The sequence below is a fragment of the Mirounga angustirostris genome, unplaced genomic scaffold (assembly GCF_029215605.1).
Source record: "Mirounga angustirostris isolate CCGP_5_RB_7025 unplaced genomic scaffold, mMirAng1.0.hap1 SCAF_14, whole genome shotgun sequence".
NCBI classification, from domain to species: Eukaryota; Metazoa; Chordata; class Mammalia; order Carnivora; family Phocidae; genus Mirounga; species Mirounga angustirostris.
Genome location: NW_026991722.1, coordinates 3723866 through 3746500, shown reverse-complemented (window position 1 = coordinate 3746500; position 22635 = coordinate 3723866). Strand labels below are relative to the sequence as shown.

The 22635-nt window shown below is 49.8% G+C and overlaps 1 protein-coding gene across 5 annotated transcripts in view; it reads left to right on the top strand.

Annotated features, from left to right (window-relative positions):
• TSHZ1 (teashirt zinc finger homeobox 1) overlaps positions 1 to 12840 on the top strand; it is a 78296-nt gene extending 65456 nt beyond the window's left edge. For all 5 annotated transcript variants that reach the window (XM_054510261.2, XM_064578571.1, XM_045886541.3 and 2 more), the window contains one exon: positions 8326 to 12840. In XM_054510261.2, coding sequence (XP_054366236.1) covers positions 8775 to 11492 — 2718 coding nt within the window. In that variant the 5' untranslated portion in view covers positions 8326 to 8774 and the 3' untranslated portion in view covers positions 11493 to 12840. The remainder of the gene's footprint in view (positions 1 to 8325) is intronic.
• The last annotated feature ends 9795 nt before the right edge of the window (positions 12841 to 22635 follow it).

The following is a 22635-nucleotide window of genomic DNA, read 5'->3' as shown; positions in this document are numbered from 1 at the left end:
TCTGCCAAAGCGATAGAAAATTTTTTGCTCCTATCACATATGAGCAAAAGTGGCCTTTCAGCTTTGCTTGGCAGAGTGTCAACCTTCCTGTAAAAAATCAGAACTTATATTCGTAAATTAACATATATCCTGCTTGTATTTTAATGTCCTTTTCAGAGTAGGAAGGAATGAGCTCTGTACCTATATCTGCTTTCTCTGCATTTTTTATTTCCCAGTATATTCTAACTTTTATCAAAACCACTTGCTCTCTTGGTAACAGAGGTGAAGCAACTTTACAAGTGATCAATTATAAATTTGGAAGAAAGTGAGTTTTGCAAGATTCCACAATGAATTGCAGCTGTACATTTATCACTTAGGTGTGTGTAAGACCCTTCTGTGAATTGGCCCCTTGGAGTAAATGTATTTTGATATGATGGCCATCTGTTCATGGATATCACATTTGCTGGTCTAAAACCTAGTTTGATGTAGATAAACATGTAATTTGGTATGATTGTATAGTTTCACCAGGTGGCAATATGATAGCAAAGTTTGGTATTTACTGTGAGCCAAGCAGGGACGAGACCTGTGTTTGATATTTGTCGCTTTTAAGTATCCATTTTCCTCATTCACAGCCAACTCTCAGTTGTGCGTGCTAGTGAGGAAAAGAGCCTGGATAAACAAAGTTTCCCAGCCCGATTCTTGTCATTCATTCCACCGCCTTCCGCGTCGGGCATCGGGCCTCGGGAGGAGCTGCTAACCAGGAACCCACTTCTGCTCCCTGTGGGTTCCCGCTGGCTTTCCGTGCTCTGTTCTCTGGTGGAAGGTGTGGTCATCAGGGGAACTGCCGGAGGGCAGAAAGAGGGCCCTGGGTGATGCAGAAGTTAAGGGACTAACTTCCCGAATGATTCCCTGGCCCGAATTTTGAGTCTGGTTGTTAAGTGCACCATCTACCCAGTGCTAAAGGCCAGTGATGGGTAGGCTCTCATCGGGACAAGTGTTCCTTACTTTGTTCCGACTGTTCAGAGGTTGGCAACAGCTTGTAAGGCGTGAGGCTGAGCAGGGGTGCCTCTGACAGCGAAGGGGGACGGCCCCTGCATGCACATTTCCCAGTTCGTTTTGCATCTGCAGGGTGTGAGGAGGACGCAGAGGAGGCGGCAAGCACGGACTTGGGCTTGATGGAGACATGCTGCCGTCGCACTTCCTAGACCTTCCCCCCCGCCCCCCGCCCAAAAGACACCGGTAGTTGTCATTAATGCAGTTTGGGGAAACTGAGGCCCTGACAAGTGGGTGACTGTGTGTTGGGGGGCCACACTGTCCATAGGTGACTGGGCTGGGGCTCCTACCCGGGTGTCTCATCTGTCTGTCCTCATGTCAGGAAAATGATGGGCATCTGTCCTTCAAGAGGAGACCACAGCAGTGGCCTCATTCGCCTGGAGCCTCTAGAGACAAGCGGGTGGAACGTCACCCTCCCCCACCTACCCTGGCCTCCAGGCCCAGGCGACCCGGGTCAGCCCTTTCTTCAGTCGCCGCTTACACACAGTCTGTGCACCTGCCGTTTGTGGTCGATGTGGCTCGGGGGGCCTTGTCTTGAAGAGTTGGTTAGCCCCTTCCTCCAGATACAGACGTGGTAAAACCAAAAGCCTCCTTCCCTGCCTCTCGCCCAAGCCCAGTGTCTGGTTGGTCTTTTCAGGCACCGTGGGGTGGGTATCGTGTGAGAATTTCCATCTTTAGAGCAGCCCTGTCCTGCTAGGTCCACCTTTCTCATCCTCCCCAGGCCCAAACTCTTAAATTGAGACTCAGTAGGTTTTAGAGCCTTCTGAGGGCTCTGACCCCCAGATGTGAGTGCTCTTGGCCTGAGCCCAGATTTGGAAGGCAGGAGCCATTGGGAGTGGCCCCGGGGGGCTTGAGCATTGCTTTTAAAGGGCCGTGTCAGTAAGCGAGGCAGAGAGGGTCAGAGCCCAGCCCTGACCCTGGGGGAGCCTCAGGAAGGTCCATCCATCAGCTGCCCAGGGGTTAGGTGGAGAGGAGTGGAAGATTAGGGGTCATGTGCGGGGTGGGTCCTGGCCGCTGGTGAGCACGCAAGAGGTGCTCTCTGGGAATTCTGTGTTTATTGTCATCATTAGTGCTGATGCCTTAGGGCCAAGTCAGCCCTTGAAAGTTCTGAGAATGGAGGGCAGAGGGTAAGGGGGCCTGGCTTCATCACTCGCAGAATCAATCTGGAACATTCCATGGGCTCCCTCACGCCTTCATTTGTGTGGAAGTTGAATCCCTTGCACCTGTCACGGGCTGTGGCCATCCCATGTGACCATGAGTGCCCTGACCTGCGCCTCGCCTGGCGGGCCGGCGGAATGCGCCACTGGAGTGCAGATTACTGGGTTGAGTGGATGTGCTATCTTCAGAAGTGAATTTAACCCTGCCCGTTTCATCCTAGGAGGGGGCAAGAAAACAACTCTAGGGTCAGAAGGGTGTCACGGCGTGGGCACAGGGCAGGTGGCCCCCGGTTGCCCCTCTGGGTCCACGCTTCCTCCGGCCCCTTGTATGTTAACATTGAAAAGTGAACTCATTCAAAGAATAGGTCAATGGGCTAAAACAACACGGCAGAAGAGCAAAATAGCTGGGGAATATCAACTTACCAGGACTGATGCACTGAAGAGTAGATGGTGAAAGTGTAAACCCTAATGTTCTAAAACAGGAATGTTCTAGAAGGCTCAAGTGATGCAGCATGGTGACTGTTGATCTGGCAGGCTGAGGGCCAATGGAGAGGCCCTGCCACCTGTGCTTGTCCATGGGACTCCGCGGCCCTCTCCAGGGGAGGGCGGGACAGGGAACACCCTGGGGGGCGCGCAGTCCAGGAGCAGGAGACCCTCTTGCCAACTGCAATCCCTCTTACCAGAACCCAGATACATCTGCACTCCTCACTATTCCTGCCTCCCCTTTACTTCTTAACATGTTTTGAAAAACAATAATTAACCAAGCCCTGTGCATATTTCCGCCCCAGGCTGCGCCCTGCCCTTCCTGGGCCCCCTGTTCCCAGGGTCCGGCTAGCGGCTGCTAGGTGCCCACCACAGGGTTGCTTCCAGCTCTTTTATTCCAGAAACAGTATGCGGTGGCTAATCCTTGTTTGCTGAGCTGAAAACACCAAAGCAGATTTTGAAGGTAGAGATATTTATCAAGTGCCGTGTCACTCAGCATAACCCACAGATATTCATTATCCAGAAAAAAAAAACCACCATTCTTTTAAAAGAATTTTTCCCTTGTACTGTGTGTACGGTTTTTGTTTTTAGCTTTTTTCACTTAAGGACTTTCGCCCTGTCATTAAAGATACTTTTCGGTGCCTGAGTAACAGTCCATCCTCGGAATAAACTACAAATCACTGAATTGTCTTTTATTGTTGACGATTTAGAGCATGGCACATTTTGTCTGGAATGATACTGTGAAGGACGTCTTCGTGCATAAAGCTTTTTCTGTATTTCATACCGTGTTCCTGGCTGTACGTCCAAAAGTAAAATATATTGGGCCTCAGAGTGTCCACATTTCAGACTCTCTCCTCTTGCTTCTTTGGTGAGACAGTCTCCTTTAGACACGATGACTGGCTCATGAGAGGTGTTCTAAATACTCCCTGCGGAATGGCTTTGGGTCCCTCACGTCCATGGCGTTTACTGGACATGCTCCCTGGTGTGAGATGCTGGCAGATGAAGGAGATCAGCTTCAGCCCGAGGTGCCTGGATGGAAGGACCTGCCCGGGAGTCAGGTAACCCGGATGTGGGTACCGCCTGGTTCCTTCCCTGTGGGACCCGGGGAAAGCTGTGCGGCTTCCTCATCGGCAGGACAGGCATCTCAGTGATGCTGCCCCGGAGGCTCATGGGGTAGAAGATGGTGATAAAATGAGCACGGCCCCCCGAGCGGCAGGCGGGGTGGCCTCAGCAGTGTGAGTGGAGTGAAAGTTCACAGTCTAAGAGGAGGGGCAGGTAAACATCTCTCAGTCCTTCAGGGGGATGGTGGATTCTGGCAAGGATTAAGACAGGTGTCATGATGGAGGTGACATCTGAGCCTCCCCTTGAGGATAAGTGTTGTTCACAAGGTGGGAGTGGGGGGTCCTGCCCTGGACCAGGTTGCACCCAAGGCTGGACACGTGGCAGGGGGAGGGGTCCGCCTGGGGATTCGTACCCTCTGTGCAGGACATGGCTTTCGCGGAGGTCTTAACTCTGGGATTGCGAGAGTGGGGGCCCCTGGGCCGGCCCGGAGGAAGAAGGCTGCAGGACAAGATGGGGAGGCCCGGCTGGAAGGCTCTGCAGTGCGTGCTGGGCAGCGTGGGGGGTCTGCATTATGGAGGTGGGGGCAGTGCTGGATGCAGGGCTTGGGAACAAGGACAACTGTCGCTTTTCTGGAATGGGTAACTTGTTTGGGATGGTTCATAACAACTGATTCAGGGGAATACTAGTTCAGGAGAAAGTGTGTTGTTATTTGGGGAGGGGACAGGAGGAACATTCTGTTTGCACATAATTGACTTGGGAGTGTCTGGAACACTCACATCATGACAAATTCATGTCATACCAGTTGGAGCTCCTTCTATGTGCCAGACACAGGGCTGGCTCTGAAAACATGTGGGAAGGCATGACAAAGGCCAGGCTTCAGGTGCCGTCCCCTGATGGGCCTGTGACCAGCAGACCCGGGGCGGGGGGGGTGGTACACAGATTCAGGGGTCATAGGCTTACACTGGAAGACTCCTGGAACCGGTGAACATCGGCCTGAAAGAGACCAGAGTGCGATAGGCAAGAGCCGTGGGAGGGGTGGCTGGCAACAGCCGGTGCCCTGGCCCAGGGGTGGGAGGGTCAACACACACTGTCCCCAGGAGCGTGACTGGGGCAGGAGGGACCTTGACGCACAGGGGCGCTTGGAGGGTGGGCGTGCTGAGCTTGGGTCAGGGAAAGCAGGTAGGATCCCGGGCTTCAGCTTAGAGCGTGCTGGGGCCCCCTTCCCATGAGTCCAGCAAAGCAGGCGCATCGGGGATCCCTCCCGGCCACACCCCACCTCCTGGGACACCGTGGACACGGGTATCCAGGTGGGGGAGAGGCTCACCGAAAACCCATACTTCTTAGGAGGGTTTCCTTGTGGAAGAGGCTGGGGGTGGCTCTGTGTGGTTCTACCTGACACACGGGTAATAGCCACACTGGGGGTGTGGAGTTGTGCGTGGAAATCATAGCAGCTCAACCCAGGAACTTCCAGGTGTGGACTGGATGGCCTGAGGAGGAAGTCGGCCTGGGACCGAGTGTGGTCTGATGACAGTCCACTCCACTGGGGCCGGGGGAGGGAGAGCCGGAGGGAGCAAGCAGGGGCCAGCATAGTCATGTCTGTGCCGTTCCAGACCTGGAGAGGCCACCTCCGAGGGTGAGGGCCAGTGGGCCGGACAAACCCTAGTGGTGGGACCGGGGATTTCCTATCCTGGGTTCCCAGAGCCGAGACAGACGTCCTTTCTTTATTCCACACGCACGGACGGGTGCCCACCGCCGTGTAGACAGTGGGCAGCCATGCCTCCATCCAGTGAGGGAGACAGACCAGCCGACAGGTGACACAGGGGACAGACCCAGAGCGATGGGCCTCCCAGGCTGAGCCAAACGGGTTCAGATAAAACCTTTCCTTGAGGGACACCTGGGTGGCTCAGTCGTTAAGCATCTGCCTTCGGCTCAGGTCATGATCCGGGGGTCCTGGGATCGAGCCCCGTGTTGGCCTCCCTGCTCCACGGGGAGTCTGCTTCTCCCTCTGCCCCCCCTCCCCTGCTAGTGCTCTCTTTCTCTCTCTTTATAACAACAATAGCAACAACAACCCTTTCCTTGAACTTAGTTTTAATTACTTGCTAGGGCATGAGTGTTGCTTTCACAGAAGTGGACAGACCGAGTCTAGTATGCGGCCTCCTCCCGCGGACCCTGGTTGGCGGACTGCCTGTGGGCTTGCCACTGGAGGTAGTTCGGGAGGGCCCGCCGGCCGGCGCCTGTGGGTTCGCTCCTGCACCTTCCCATGGACTCTGCCCTGTCCAGATGCTTCAGAGCCTCAGATGCCCCCATCAGAATCCACAGAGGTGGACCTCGGGGCCCAGGCCCAGCTTGCGAAGAGGTGGCAAGGCCGCCTGGGGCCCTTGGCTGAGGACCTGAGCTTCGAACTTCAGAACCCTGGACCATCCTAAGCCTTTAATAATTATAGACAAATGAAGATGACATTTAACTCGGCAATCATTTTTTTTTTTTTTTTTTTTTTTAATTTTCTGAGCTTTTCCTTTTACAGGAGGGCCATAGGATTGTCTGGAGCATAATCCAGATGCCAGTGTGTAGTTAAGCCTCCCGCACTAGTGGTTATTTTCCATGCTGGCGGGAAGGTACCAACTGCAATGGCCACATTTGTTCGTGGACGGCTCTTCTGTGTGGGATTCAGCTGTGAGCCACGTGAACGCTCATGCTCAGCTGGCTCGATACCAGCGCCAGGGGTGGGGATGGGCCCACAGTGTGTGCAGGGGTTCTGAAGGGTCCAGCTGGAGAGGCTGACCAAATGACTGAGTCGGTGGGATTCCCCATGCGTGTGCGTGCTCATGCGTGTGTGTGTGAGTGCTCATGTGTGTGCATGTGTGTGCGTGTGCATGGCTTACGCGCGTCCTCGGGGCACTGTGAGTGCTCATGCCCTAGAGTGCTCACCTCCACCCCAACCCGAAGCCGTCTGTTTGCGGGTGCTGGTACTCCCCTGTCTCTTCCTCCTGCGCCCGGCGTCCGCCCCTCTCCTTCTATCCTCCCAACCTTTCCTGAAGACGCGTGTGCTCTTTGCCGCATTCCCTTAGGATCGGGCTCTGATAACGTGATAATGAGTGATCATATTTAATGAGACACCCCTCTCGCATCATAGCAGTGCATTTTTCTAGGGGCTTCCTGGAAAATATCTTAATCCCAAATTTCCCAAGGAGTGCATGGAACATGAGTTTGGCTCGTTGTTTCCTCAAAAACAAAAATTAAAAAATTTAAGTAAAATTATGTTGGTCAAATAAGTTAAGAGGTCATGCGTGCAGTTAGTTCCCCTTGGGAATTAACAAGATTGGTCACCTATTAAAGTATCTAAAATGTCCTGAAGTAAGAAAATCGGGTTTCATCTAACGATTTATGTGCCCTCCAAACCTCTCAGTCTCGGGACACCTGTCAGTATCCTGGCGTTTCCTCTGGGAGGTGACGCCTTCAACCCCAGGAGTCGCTCCACTGCGCACGTGTAGCCTGAGGTAGGCTGTCAGAGCGCATACATACTGGCCCTGTTAAAATTGAAAAAGAAGTTTCATTGTGGTAAAATATTCATCCCACAAAAGTTAGTATTTTAACCATTTTCAAGTGGACAGTTCCGTGGCATTAAGCACGTTGACACTGTTGTGCCTCCATCCCCACCATCTGTCTGTGGAACTTTCTGTCTTCCCGGCTGAACCTGTGTCCCCGCAAACCACGACCACCCCATCGCCCTCCCTCAGCCCCGCACACCCCACGCCGCTCTCTGTCCCGGCGAATGGGACTCCTTACCACAGGCGCTTCATCTACGTGGAATCCTACAGTACGTGCCCTTTCCTGTGTGGCTCCTCTCCCCACAGTGCCCTCCAGCTTCATCCACACTATAGTGTGCATCAGTTTCCCCACGTTTCAAGGCTGAATACTATTCCATCGTGTACCTACACATATTTGGTTCATCCATTCATTTGTCCACAGACACTTGGGCTGTTTCCACCTTTTGGCTCTTGTAAATAATGCTGCTTTGTACGACTGTGTGGTGTCCCCTGCAGGTGATGTCTGCGCTGTCCAGGCAGGGGGCCGGAGGTGCTATGTTTTGTCCTTCTTTTTGGTGAAGACCAGAGTGTTTTTATCGCTGGCCTTTGAGGAAGCTCTTTATTTACGGAAACCACTATGCTACTGTCTGTGGGATATCTTGCCCTGCGAGTTGACAGGTCCCACCTGATGGGGAGGCATGACGGACCCGCACGTCACTTAGGGAAGGAACAAGCTCCAGGAGGAGGTGGCCGGGCTCCCCCTCGGGCCCTGCTGCCCCGCTGTGTTGGCCAGACTGATGTTTTTAAGAAGGGGGCAGATACTGACACTTTAGTGGAGGCTCCTTTGCTGATAGTGTGTTCAGTTGGGAGGAGAGGGGATATCGTCCTGCTGGAAACCTTATTTCCGCAGGAGCTGAAGACTGGGTCATTCCAAAGCGGGGGGAGCCTTGCAGCCTGGGCGCTTGGCTGAGAAACATCTTTTTAAAGATCATCTAACTGCTGGGGAGGCCGCGTCCTTGAAGATGATTTATTTCTCCTCACTGTGTTTCATTTTTCTCTCCTAGCTTATGTTCCTGAGGAAGAACTGAAGGCAGCAGAAATAGATGAAGAGAACGTGGAGGAGGATGGGCTGTCTCTGGACATCCCGGAAAGCGACTACGTGTGCAATGAGGACGCGGAGATCAAGGAAGCTCAGAGCTACCAGAACTCCCCCGTCAGCACCGCGACGAACCAGGACGCTGGCTACGGGTCGCCCTTCAGTGAGAACAGCGACCAGCTAGTCCATTTCAAAAGCTCTTCCTCCAGGGAAGAGAAGGAGGATCCGCAGGGCCCGGACAGCGTCTCCTATCCCCAGGACAGCTTGGCTCAAATCAAGGCTGTGTATGCAAACTTGTTCTCCGAGTCCTGCTGGTCCAGCTTAGCTTTGGATTTGAAGAAGTCGGGTTCGACCACCAGCAACAACGATGCGGGCCAGAAGGAGAGCTCCACCCCCGCCCCCACGCCCCCCGCCAGCATGGCGGGCACCACGGGCACCACGGCCAGCACCCCCAGCTCCGGCTCCGGCTCGGGCTCCGGCGGCTCGGGCTATGACTGGCACCAGGCCGCCCTGGCCAAGACGCTGCAGCAGACGTCCTCGTACGGGCTGCTCCCCGAGCCCAGCCTCTTCAGCACCGTGCAACTCTACAGGCAGAACAACAAACTGTACGGCTCGGTGTTCACGGGCGCCAGCAAGTTCCGCTGCAAGGACTGCAGCGCCGCGTACGACACGCTGGTGGAGCTGACCGTGCACATGAACGAGACAGGGCACTACCGTGACGACAACAGGGACAAGGACTCCGAGAAGACCAAGCGGTGGTCCAAGCCCAGGAAGCGCTCGCTTATGGAGATGGAAGGCAAGGAGGACGCCCAGAAGGTGCTCAAGTGCATGTACTGCGGCCACTCCTTCGAGTCCCTGCAGGACCTGAGCGTCCACATGATCAAGACAAAGCATTACCAGAAAGTGCCTCTGAAGGAGCCAGTGCCAGCCATCACCAAGCTGGTCCCTTCCACCAAGAAGCGCGCCCTGCAGGACCTGGTGTCCCCGTGTTCCCCCGAGCCGGCGGGGCTTGCCGCCGACGCCGTGCTGAGCGAGTCGGCCAAGGACCAGAAGGCCGCCAACCCCTACGTGACGCCCAACAACCGCTACGGCTACCAGAACGGTGCCAGCTACACCTGGCAGTTCGAGGCCCGCAAGGCGCAGATCCTCAAGTGCATGGAGTGCGGGAGCTCACATGACACGCTGCAGCAGCTCACCGCCCACATGATGGTCACCGGCCACTTCCTCAAAGTGACCACCTCGGCCTCCAAGAAGGGGAAGCAGCTGGTGCTGGACCCCGTGGTGGAAGAGAAGATCCAGTCCATACCTTTGCCCCCCACCACGCACACCCGGCTGCCCGCCTCCCACATCAAGAAGCAGCCCGACTCTCCCGCGGGCGCCACACCCTCCGAGGACAAGAAGGAGCCCGAGAAGGACAAGGCGCCGGCGGCCGGCGAGGCAGAGAAGAAGGTCAAGGAGGAGAGCGAGGACGCCCCCGAGAAGTTCGAGCCCACCGCCCTGTATCAGTACCTCCGCGAGGAGGACCTGGACGACAGCCCCAAGGGCGGGGTGGACATCCTGAAGTCCCTGGAGAACACGGTCTCCACGGCCATCAGCAAAGCGCAGAACGGCGCGCCCTCGTGGGGCGGCTACCCCAGCATCCATGCGGCCTACCAGCTGCCCGGAGCCGTGAAGCCGCTGCCTGCCGTGCAGAGCGTGCAGATGCAGCCGTCCTACGCGGGCGGCGCGAAGTCGCTGGCCTCAGAGCACAGCGCACTGCTGCACTCCCCGGGGAGCCTCACGCCACCGCCGCACAAGAGCAACGTGTCGGCCATGGAGGAGCTGGTGGAGAAGGTCACCGGCAAGGTCAGCGTGAAGAAGGAGGAGCGGCCCGCCGAGAGGGAGAAGGGCTCTCCGGCCAAGGCTGTGTCCCCCGTGGCCAAAGAGAATAAAGACTTGCCGCGCGCGGAGGACGGCGGCGGCAAGGCGCAGCAGAAGAAGGGCCCCGAGGCGGAGGCGGGGAAGGCCAAAAAGGAGGGTGTGCTGGATGCGCACACCCCAAACGGCACCGAGCCTCTGAAAGCCAAAGTCACCAACGGCTGTAATAACCTGGGGATCATCACGGACCACTCGCCGGAGCCCTCCTTCATCAACCCGCTGAGCGCGCTGCAGTCCATCATGAACACCCACCTGGGCAAAGTGTCCAAGCCCGTGAGCCCGTCGCTGGACCCTCTGGCCATGCTGTACAAGATCAGCAACAGCATGCTGGACAAGCCGGTCTACCCTGCCACCCCCATCAAGCAGGCGGACGCCATCGACCGCTATTACTACGACAACAGCGACCAGCCCATCGACCTGACCAAGTCCAAAAGCAAGCCCCTGGTTTCCAGCGCGGCTGACCCCGTGGCGTCGCCTCTCCGGGAGAGCGCCCTCCTGGACATCTCCGACATGGTGAAGAACCTCACTGGCCGGCTCACCCCCAAGTCCTCCACGCCCTCCACCGTGTCGGAGAAGTCCGACGCCGACGGCAGCAGCTTCGAGGAAGCGCTGGACGAGCTGTCACCTGTGCACAAGAGGAAGGGGCGACAGTCCAACTGGAACCCGCAGCACCTGCTCATCCTGCAGGCCCAGTTCGCCTCGAGCCTGCGGGAGACGCCGGAGGGTAAGTACATCATGTCGGACCTGGGCCCTCAGGAGCGCGTGCACATCTCCAAGTTTACCGGGCTGTCCATGACCACCATCAGCCACTGGCTGGCCAACGTGAAGTATCAGCTGAGGAGGACAGGGGGTACCAAGTTCCTGAAGAACCTGGACACAGGGCATCCTGTTTTCTTTTGCAACGATTGTGCCTCTCAGTTCAGAACTGCTTCTACGTACATAAATCATCTAGAGACACACTTAGGCTTCAGCTTGAAGGATCTCTCCAAGCTGCCACTAAATCAGATTCAAGAACAGCAGAATGTTTCAAAAGTCCTGGCAAACAAAGCTTTGGGCCCGATAGGGGCTGCCGAGGACGATGTGGGCTCCACATTCCAGTGCAAGCTCTGCAACCGGACTTTTGCGAGCAAGCACGCAGTCAAACTGCACCTTAGTAAGACCCACGGCAAGTCCCCGGAGGACCACCTGATCTATGTGACGGAGCTGGAGAAACAATAGCCCCCAGGTATGCGAGGGACCGCGGCACATTGCACTACACATTGTCTTTGTACTGCACTAGGCCTGGCTGAGCCTCCGAAATCAGCCTTCCCTTTTGTTGCCGAGCTGGCTGTCTGGACCTTGGTTTTTCTTACACATATTTTGTAGTTATATTTATATGCTCTTTGTCCGATTGTGCATGTTATTTTTCTTTTTCCGTGAGTCAAAGTCTGACCTTTATTTTCAACATCTGTTCTTGATGTTAAGCTATCTTTTGTAGGAAATAGTGGGGCACACTACTCAGAGACATTTATTTAGCAGAAAAGAAAGACACAAATAACAATGATAAAAAGACATCCTAAAATTACAAAGTTGCCATGACAATAAAGGTCACAGAACCTAGTGGTGTCAGATTTAACCCTTTGAGGACTGCAATTGCATTTCTGTGCCTTTCACTCAAAAAAAAAAAAAAAGAAAGAAAAAAAGGCTTAAAGGCATTTCATTCAGATCAAAAGCTGTGTCAGACACAAAACTTATTTAATAATTAAAAAATGAGCTTTTATATGCAGAACTGGTTTGTGAAGGAAACATGCATGCAGCTGTTGGAAGATAGAAAGTTGTCTAGGACTCGTGGGGTTAGGAAGCCACAGTTTTACACGTTGAAGACAAAAAAAAACAAAAAAAAAAAAACCACGAAACAAAAAACCCACCACCACCACCACCAAACACCCCAGTTGCCACTATGCCCAAACCCTCTGGATGCTGAAAAAAAATGCCACTTTCGGCAAAAAAAGTATGCAAGCTATTATTTAAAAATGTGTAAAAATGCTATTTCTTTTTTCCTGTAAAATACTGCGGTTTATAGTTATTTACAAATGTAAGCTTTGGTATAAGCTGACCTTTCTATAGCGTGCTGCATTGGTAAATGAAAAAAACATGGGGCAGACGTTGGAGTCCTTTCCTTGTAAATTGCCAGCATCAGCTTAAACCCCCTATATGTTACATATCGTACCATTTTAATCTATTCAACTTTCTTTGTACCTTCTGGCTGTATGCTTTCTCTTTTAACTTTTTATATTGTCATTTTATATTAAATTTCTGTGTATATAATGTAAAACCACAATTTTTGAATAAAATTTAGTTCCTGCGCTTGATTTAAATAGAGAAATTTTACTGGCACCTGCTGCATCTTTCCAGATGCATGTATATCAGACAAAAATAAATAAATGAAAACAAAGCAAGCAATGCACTATTAATTATACATTTTGATGTTCTGTCATTAATATTGTACAGTACATTTTGGTTCACACAATTAAATCCACTGTTTTCTCAAATGTAAAATAAACCCACAAGCAGTTCTTGATTTACATAGATTGTCATGTCGTCATTATATTGCCTTCGAGAACTTATTTCGGCAGCAAGAGGTATTGCTCATGCCATCAACCAACAAAAATTCTATTCAGAATCCTCGTTTCATGATTTGTGTGCCAACGTGCTTCATTCACATGGTAAGTATTGCATTTTTTTAAATGATAATTAAAATTGTTAACTCCGCTGGGTGCCCCGGATGACTGGGTTGAGCCACTGGAAGAACGATGGCCCTTCTCTATGGACATGGACCGAGGTGCTTCATTCGGAGGATCCTCGCCGACTGTTGGACGATGTTTACAGTTACCCGCAGTGTGAATCCAGGGCCGCAGTGAGGGGGTGGAAGGGTAGGTCTTGCTCTAAAGGCAAAGGGCCTGGGGGCCTTGGAACTAGTCCAAAGAGGAAAGCCCGATTTCTGCACTTCGGACACTGCACGGCTTTGGAAAACTGAGCTGCTCTGTGCTTCCGTGTTGGGGACCCGTGTGCCTTGCGCGGGTCCCTCTGGAGCACCGAGGGGCTCCACCGAGGACACCCCAGGACTCCCGGCGTGGGAGCGAGTGACTCCCGAGCCCTCACTCCAGGGCTTACTGCTTCCGTCTGCGTTGAGGGGAGCACCGACGGCAAGGTCCCCGGCCTCTTTCCCCTCCAGAAGTACTTCTGACATGAGCAGGAAAATGTCTTTTTCTACCTTTGGCTTCAATTTTCATAAAATTATATCCTGAGAAGGGTTAGAAGGCACGGCGCTCCGCTCAGAAGCAGCAGAGCGCCGGCCAGGATGGCTCTGTTCCTGCTAATGACTGGAGGAGGGGCAGGTCGGGGCGCCACTTGGACACGTCTTTGTGCTAATGCCTGGAGCGCCAGGGAGGCTTGCTACAGTTTTTCCCACTATTTTCCATTGGTAAATAGCTCTGTCCTTTAGGAGCTTCAGCCATTTAGACATTTCGGTTCAATTATTGGGCAATTACGTACTTTGGGCGCAAGGGGTGACAGAGAAGAATAACAATGAGGTCTATGCAGGAGCGTGGGGTCTTTGCATAATCATCCTGTGAAGTCCTATCTGTTTTACCACAGGCCCCCAGACACGTGGCTCTGCGGGTTCACCCTGTGGCAGGCGAATCAGAAGCACAGATGCAGTGGCGTGCAGGGGGGTCGGAGGCCCAAGCAGGGTCCGCTGGGTTCTGTCCCCGCGGGCAGCGGCTCAGACATTTGGAAGCTGCTCGCACTCGAGTCCTGACCGCTGGGGCTTGGGCACAGAATTTGGGTTTTCCTTTCTTATTTTCTTCTTTTTCTAATTCATAATCACACTGCTTTCTTGTCACCCCCCCCCCCCCCCCCAGTGTCATGGACCGGTGGATGGGGGACTAAGTTATCTTGTTACTACTACTACTAAAATGGTGATCCTAGTTCCCTGTATGGGGCGCTTCCTGGTGCCCAGGACTGTTCCGAGTTCTTCACACGTGTTACTGCATTCAGGCCTCACACCTGTGTGCAGAGGGTCCTGTCACTTGCACCCTTGCTTGCACATGAGGGGCCCAGCACAGCAACTGCCTAAGGTCACATGGCTTGTGATTGACAGGACTTGGGCCCAGCTCTCCATCTCTCCCCTTGATCTGCCCCAGGTGGGACCTGCCCCAGGTGCCTAGGTGAGGGTGTGGCAGTGAAGGGCTGGGCATCTCTGGGATGGGGACTACAGGAGGGCTGAGTGGTCAGGTGATGCTGATGAACAGGCTGTGAGCAGCCACCCCGAGCAGCCTGCACTCCTCCGGTCACCTCCCACTACAGCCCACATCCAATCACAAAACGGGACAGCTCTGTCTTCTGTTGGATCTGAAAAGTAAGTTGAAATCATGTTTGTTTTGAGTGTGTAGCAAGTTCTGTTGAATACAGGTCTACACAGTAATACAAAAACTCGGTTTGTATAAATACAGATAGAGAGATTGACTAATCCTGGGAAGCGATTGGCTACCTCTGATTTGAGGGTTTCCTTACAGACATTTCTGTTCCTTCATCTGCGTTTGGATAAACGTGCCTACCTCTCCTTCATCTCGTGCGTCCCCGGAATGGACTCTGCACATGGCATTGTGTTCTCTCCATTTCTCTGCGCTCCTCTCTTAACCCGGGGAGTAGGTCTGCATCTTCTGCAGCAGGAGGGCAAATGGCCCCAAGCAGCCAGAGAGAGCTGGCCACACCCCCCCCCAGCTGGCAGGGGGTTGTGGGGGGGCTGGGGAGAAGGTACGTGACGTGGCCGTCCAGCGTTTCCGTCTGGTTAGGCTAACATAGTCTGCATGCATTCACATTTGCAGCCTGAGCCTGGGGTATAATAACTAATCCAATATTTTTTTCCTGTTGGAACTTTTAAAAGTTTGAGATCTTCCGTAGAATGTGGTTTGGGTGAGGATGGTCCTTGTCATTTCGTCAATATTTAAAGAGATATAAAACCTGTAAAACAATGATAGACAATAGTTTAGGGGAAACAAGCTGTTAGGCACTGTGGGTGAAAAATGATTAAAAACTTTAAGATTTATGTCCCTGCATTCCTATGTTTAGTAATCTTTGAAAAGCCGTTGACATTAGTGTAGATCATGCCTAAACTCCTTCTGAATTCTCAGAAACCTGTGCGTACACACAGGCTTCTTTTTTCCAAGGTGAAATTGTTATGCACTTTATTATTATTTCTCTGAAGGTGATGGGAACCACTGAAAGCCACTTACTGAATTGTAAACTTAAAAAACACCAAAGGGTAACATTTGGAGAGCATTTGTACTTTTTATGTAAGTATATTCTTACAATAAGTCATTGCAGAAAACTTGCAACACAGAGAAAGAAATAAAAAGTAACTATTATCTTCATCTAAAGGAAAAATCACTTAGTATTTTAGCGCTAAATCTTTTCTCCGTGCTTCTAAAACACAGAGATCGTGCTCATACTCTTGTACTTTGCTTTCTTTACCTGATAGTAGATAATACATATTTTCCCATTTTATCAAAACTTTCTAATCTTACTGAGATGGACTATACTTAATCAATTCTCAGCTAGAATTTTAGAAAGCAACATTAGATTCCTCTCAAGTTCTCACTATTACAAATGAGTACAAAGACCACTCCACTCAATATTTCTGATTATTCTTTTTTTTTAAAGATTTATTTATTTATCTTAGAGAGCACAAGCATGGGCAGGGACAAAGGGAAAGGGAGAGAGAGAGAGAGAAGCAGACTCCCTGCTGAGTGTGGAGCCCGACAAGGAGCTTGATGTGGGGCTCGATCTCAGGACCCTGAGATCATGACCTGAGCCGAAATCAAGAGATCGATGCTTAACTGACTGAGCCACCCAGGCACCCCTCGGATTATTCCTTTAGAACAAATACCTAGAACTGAGATTTCTGTACCACAGTGGGACTTTGTGCCCAAATTGTCCACAAGGGAGTCTGTACCAGCCCATAACTCCCATTACCAGGAGAAAGACCCTTTCTCCACATGGACCTTTCCTTTGTGAACACAGGATTTTTTTTTTTTTTTAATTTTAAATATCTGGCTATTTTCTCTAATTGGTCAATGGAATCTTGATGTTTTAATTTATGATGCTTTTAATGTTTATTGCCCATTGATGTTATTTAAAGAAAGGATGGTTTAAGAATGTATGAATTTGAGGAGTATTTCCACATGAATTATGATTTCATTTAATTGAGCGGCCGGTACACATATTTTACAGATAACAAAGAGGAGGGAAAGGAGTTAGCTGAGGACAGCGGCTTCCCCAGCTCAGGGCTGGAGCACCATGGCCGTCCTCCCTGCCGCACTCTGTTCAGCCCGCTATCCCGCGGTTGGGCAGACCACACCCAGTGATACCAGTAAATGATGTACTTAGACTATCTTTAAGTTACTCGACTTGAAAGTGGAAGAAAAGTTCCAGATTCTGTGGTTTCCATTACTAATGTGTAATTAGTATCATTGGGAAAACAAATGGCATCTCAAAGTAAAGAGGATCACCCCAGGAAGATGAGACTGGTCACCTGGGGTGACCTCACGCAGTGGAACCCTGCGTTGGGAGTTAGAAGGACAGGGAGAAGAACCCCTTCAAGAGCTTGAATCAGGGATCCCTCCCTCGCGTGAGCTTGCTCCGGAGCTGAGAACCTAAGCCTCTGACCCGGGTTTCGGATGAGAAGATGCAGAGGCCGTAGTAAGGCTGTAAGTGATGATGCAGAAGGCTCTTCACCTGGAGGCTGACCCACATCAGGCGGTTTATTTGGAGTACAGAGGGCAGCGTGTGTTTTTACCAACAGCTCTTTAGGAATTGACCCGTAACCAGTCATTATTTTTCTTAAATGACACAAAAGTATAATTTTATCTGACTGTTGTAAAGATGGTCAGATGATGTGTTACAGGGTCAGTTGAACGGACAGAAGCAGTGGGCTCACATGTCATCACGTTTTGTTGACATATTTGAGATATGGGACACATGTTCTTCTATTGAGAGAGAACTGACATAGGACAATATGCTAGTTTCGGGTGCATATGTAATGACTCTGTACATGCCAGTACCACCAGATGATCACCACAGCCACTGGTTAGCATCCATCACCACGCATAGTGAGATTTTTTTTCCTGTGATGTAAGCTTTTAAGATTTATTCTCTTAAACAACTTTCATATCTGCAATGCAGTATTATTAACTACAGTCCCCAGGCTGAATGTCATATCCCTGGGACTTCTTTTTTTTTTTTTTTTTATAACTGCAAGCTTCTACCTTTGGACCCCTTCACACATTTCAGCCACTCTCCACCCCTGCCTTTGGCAGCCACCTATCTGTTATGAGTTTGAGTGGGTTGATTGGTTGGTTTTTTAGATTCCATATGTAAGTGAGATCAGACGGTATTGGTTTTTCTCTGTGTGACTTACTTCACCTCATTATATTTAAATATAAACTAAAGAGGTAGTTTCTGGGCTGGAGAGAATGCATTGCTTAAAGATGAATTCAAAAGAAGGTCTTTAAGACTGTGAGCTTTCTACACAAACCTGCAATTCTAGGCATGTTTTTCTCTAAAAGCTTGTTTGACCAAAAAAGAACACTGATGAAGAGGATTGAGGACAGTTACATTGGGATCAACAGTTTCTAAAATATGTACATAATAAGGAAAATCCCATTCTGCATAACTGGAATCATTACCCTAATTCTTTCAGTCAACTGGTATTCCACTGGATTTCCTAGGAGCTGCTACAAAGCACTCAATCAATCCCAAGATTAAAACATTTTTCTCCCTTCAGTAAATTTTTATGCATTTATGCATGTTTTCAGAGTAATTTTTGCACTTTCATCCAGCTGACTGAAACTAAGAATTTCCTTTCCTCTTTGCAGAATAACAAAACATGTGGGTGTATAATAAGTGATATGTAATAATAAAACTTCTCAGGGTGGGAATTTTTGAATTCTTTATGACCTGTGCCGTATAAAATTATATATTGAATCATATTTCCAAGCTATAGCCTTCTGATACATGTCTCATGCCATTTTGCCACGTTAATATTGATAAAGATTGACCAATTCATCATTAGACTTACCAATTTCAACCCATGACTCTTTAAATGCATTAAAATTATGGATGGCAAATAGTTACGTTTGATTTGTTAACTTTAAGAAACAGTAGCGCCCGAAATACCTTCATTTCACTTGTAATACACTTACTTATAAATTAGTAAAATCTGATGCCCACTTTGGAAGTTATTTATTCTCCTTTTGGAGATTCCTCACTCTTTTCAAGTCATGATATTCACAAAGCATTAACTTGGGTTTGCAAATTCCAGGATGGTGAGCTCGAGTACAGGTCTTGCTTAACAGGAGCCTGGGTTTTGCATTGTTGGATGGAACGAGAACTCTGGACAGATCGACTGGGATGCCCTTCCTTCCATTAGTTAGTGGAAACCAATGGCATTACCATCTGAAATAATCTCCAAGCAGAAATCTGATGGAAAGGACTTTGTTCAAACTTCAGACTACTATGAATAATATTTTTTAAACAGAAGGGCATTTAAAGCGGCAATTTTTCTCATGGTGATGGTTTTGTTAAAGATAATGTGAATATTCATCTTTAAGTTCTGGTAAGATCGTTGGAAATTCATGGTGACAATATGTAACATCTTATTTGTTGTCATGGAAGCATTGCAATATCACAAAATCCTTTTAACAAAACAATGAAAGCTGCAGAGAGGCGCATCAGGTGCTCATCACTCTAGCTTTTTAGGAGAACACAAGAGATTTCTAAAACGGGAGTCACAAAGTTTCTTTCCAGATGACCTCTCACTTTTCTTAAAATTTCTGTTTCAATTCTGTTGGCACACCCCCTTTTTTTTTTCTGAGACACTTAGGTTTTTAAATTCCTTGTTAGTTGTTTCCAGAGGCTTCCCTTTTTAAGAGTGGAATTCCATATCAGAAATCCATATCAGCTACTTAGGATACTGGTTCGAACGTCATCTGTTTTGCTAATGGTTTCCACGCTCAGAGAATAGTCTAATTGCATCGTGTTGACATGAATAGATGCAGGCAACTTTTTCCTAACGTGATCGGCGATGCCCTTGGACACACTTCTGGTGGGGAGCGCACGGCCTTCATTCTTCCCACTGCCAGGTGTCAGCATGCTACTTCTCAAGGGCAAATTTGGCCTATTTTAAGCCTCCACTTCTCAAAGACAATATTTTTTTCCTGTACTGATCACATTACACCTTTTTGCTCACTTTCCGAGTGTTTTCTTGAAAATCCCCACTTCCTAGAGTCCTTCAGGCCAAACACTGCAGTGTCGTAGGAAGCCCAGGAGGAAGGAGCCCATGGGGAACCAGGTGCGGGCTACGTCAGTGCCAATGTGCGGGTGTGGCATGCGTGGTGGGAAGACGCTGTCTTGTTGTGTCTCAGTAGGAGCAAGAGGAGGGCTGAGACTCGGGGCAGAAGGCGGGCTCAGCAGAGTCGAGAGCCTGGAGAATTGTGTTGTATGGGACTGGGGTCTTGTCTCCACTGTAATGCTTAAAGGTTCTGGTCATTGTGTCATCTGTCAGAGGAGGGAGCGAAGTGCAGATGCGTGCTTCACATGCATCACAGACGCACGTAGCGAGTGTTACGCATGTGGATGGACACAGCGAACATGAGTAGTTGGAAGAAAGAAGGAGGAATGGCATGGATGTTGAGTGGGCCGTCTGGGACTAGTGGATGGAGAGCCTGTTCCAACCACCATAGATGGTTCATAGATTTCATCTGGAAAGAAAGAAATTGCCAAAAGAGAGGTGGAGCATGGCCTCTCTAGGGTTAAAGATCCTTAAGCTTTAGAGAGAATGTATAAAAGAAAATTTCTTTCTGAAATAATTTATGGAAATGCCGTGCTCCCTTTGAAGGTTCCATGTCACCGCGTGGCACTGCGCAATGTTCTCTTTCTTCACCTGTCAGGCAAAGACCACCTCGAAGACTCTCACTGCTGATTACTAGTTAATTGTCATTAATAAGTGACAACTGACATTATGGGGGCTTAATGCAGAGAGAACAGAAAAGAGCCACAGATATTCTAATGAGCTGACTCCTACGTGCCCTCTATTGTTGTCGAAAATGAGGAGCTGTCGTCATTGTTCAGGAGATGGGCTTCAATTGCTCTGGAAAATATTCTCTTTTAATTTCTTTATGCATAGCTAATTCCTGGTACTCTGTATTTCTCTCTCCCCCCACTCCCCCTTTGATTGGGTGCACGCACACACATACACACATACATGCACGCATGCATGCACGCACACACACTCTCTCACTTTCTCCTGTGAGCGTGCTACAAACTCCTAACTTAGGAGGTGCCATAACTTATTCCTAGACAAGGAAATAGTGCGCTCTAAAAAAGCTTCTTTTTATAGAGCAGATAGAAAAGAAAGGCAGTTTAATGTCATAGTTTTAGTTGACTTGGATGGGGACAGAGGTGGAGAGGACCAGAGCTGAGAGAGGAGGGAAGGAGCCTGGGAGGAATTGGTAAGGTCTGCTAGTCACAGCAGAGAGCTGAAGGATGGTCAAGAACATGGGAGCACATGTGGCAACTGGTCTACCAGAGAGAAGCATTACCCTTCCCAGCCCGTAGAGCTTAGAAACAAAGACAACAGGCAAACAAACAAAAATCCCCATAGAATCTTCTAGAAGAGAAGCCAAACATGAGGGGAAATGATTTGGTAGGTGTTGACCTTTGAGCTGTGTTAGTTGCCATTTGTTTTTGGCAAACTTGACCTAGACAGCATTTGCTTGTGAGAGTCCTTAATCATCAGGACACCTTGAGCAGGGACTCGAGGTTCTTTCTTGCATGTGTGCACTCGTGCGTGCGTGTGTGCGTGTGTGTGTATGTGTGTGTGTGTACAAATAATAGCCATACTGTATTTTGATGTTTAGGGTGGAAAATACAATACAAAACATACAGCAAAATAATTTCTGTGTTGACTCGAGCCAACTAGCCGTATTCTCTGTCCGTCTGTGGCCAAAGGGCGAGGTGTTAGAAATGCCCATTGCATTCAGCCTCGGCTCTAATACCGAAGATTTCCAAACAGGGCCCTGTGGAATGTTCTTGGGGGAAACTCAGGCTGAAGCCAATGGGAACAAGATGTGTTGTTTTTCAAGTGCCAACACCTCCTAACAACAATTCTGCGTGCTATCAGATCATTTCACACCGTGCCATGCCACCTTCTATCAAGGCTTATCACACAAATGCAGTTTCAAGCTTGGTATTTGATGGCCGTGCTGCTAAAGAGAAAAAGCCTGTCTTGCTCCTTGAACACTGCTTGGCCGGTGACTCCTTTATGCGATGGTAAGCCCTCTGCCTGTGTTTATTGCTGCTCTGAGATGGGTTTTGGAAAGGCAGCAATTTTTTAAATCGCAGTGGACAGTGGGTTCTGGCTTTCTCCCGCGTCAGTGTCAACCTGGAATTCCACATGATCCTAACAGGATGGGAAGAGATGGCAAGAGATGACCATCCCTCTGCTCAAATTAGCTTGTTGGCAGTCATATCACGCTGTTGACGCACGTGATCTCAGTAAAAACATTTCATTCCTGTGCACGTGTGCTGCTGAGGGACCACATCCGGAGCATTTGTACTGTGTCCTTGAGATTTGGGGCCCGAGTTCTCGACTTTGCACTTGGATTCGGTTTGCTTTATTTGGAAATGCTGGAGATTGGTCCCGGCTTGGTATCATTTGTAACTTGGATCAGCAGGACACCGATATCCTCACCTAAGTTTTGCACAAAAATGTGGAAAGGGGCATAATGAGCTTGTTCTAGGCTCTGCATGACTGGCCCTGCTGGACACTGATTCGTCTCTACTCAGGACGTTTTTGGCATCATGCTCTTGTGTAGAGAGCATGGGATTTAGAGGCTGAATTTCAGACTAATTCACAAACCTCTGTTTCTTTATCATCAGAATTATGACAACACATGGAATGTGCCTCACTCTGTGCTCAGCACAGTGAAGGCACCAAATAACCTGTCGATATTGTCACTTTTGTCATTGGACTTGCTCGATCCGTTATAGGGATACCTTACAGCTGTTCGCTGTCTTGTCCACAAAAGTATCAAGCGAGATGTGGTGGCAAACAGGCAAAGACCCTGGTAGGTGGGTGAGACTAATCACACACTTGAGCTGGAAACGTACGACGCTAGCTGTCTCCTGGGGTTCAACGGCACAGGGTGTCACAGCTCCAAGGGCACCCTCCTCCAGTACCACTAAATTTCAGCTCAAATCGAAATGTGAGCTTTGGTAAAATCCGAGCTGGGGAGAGAGAAAGGGGTCTGGGTAAGGAGAT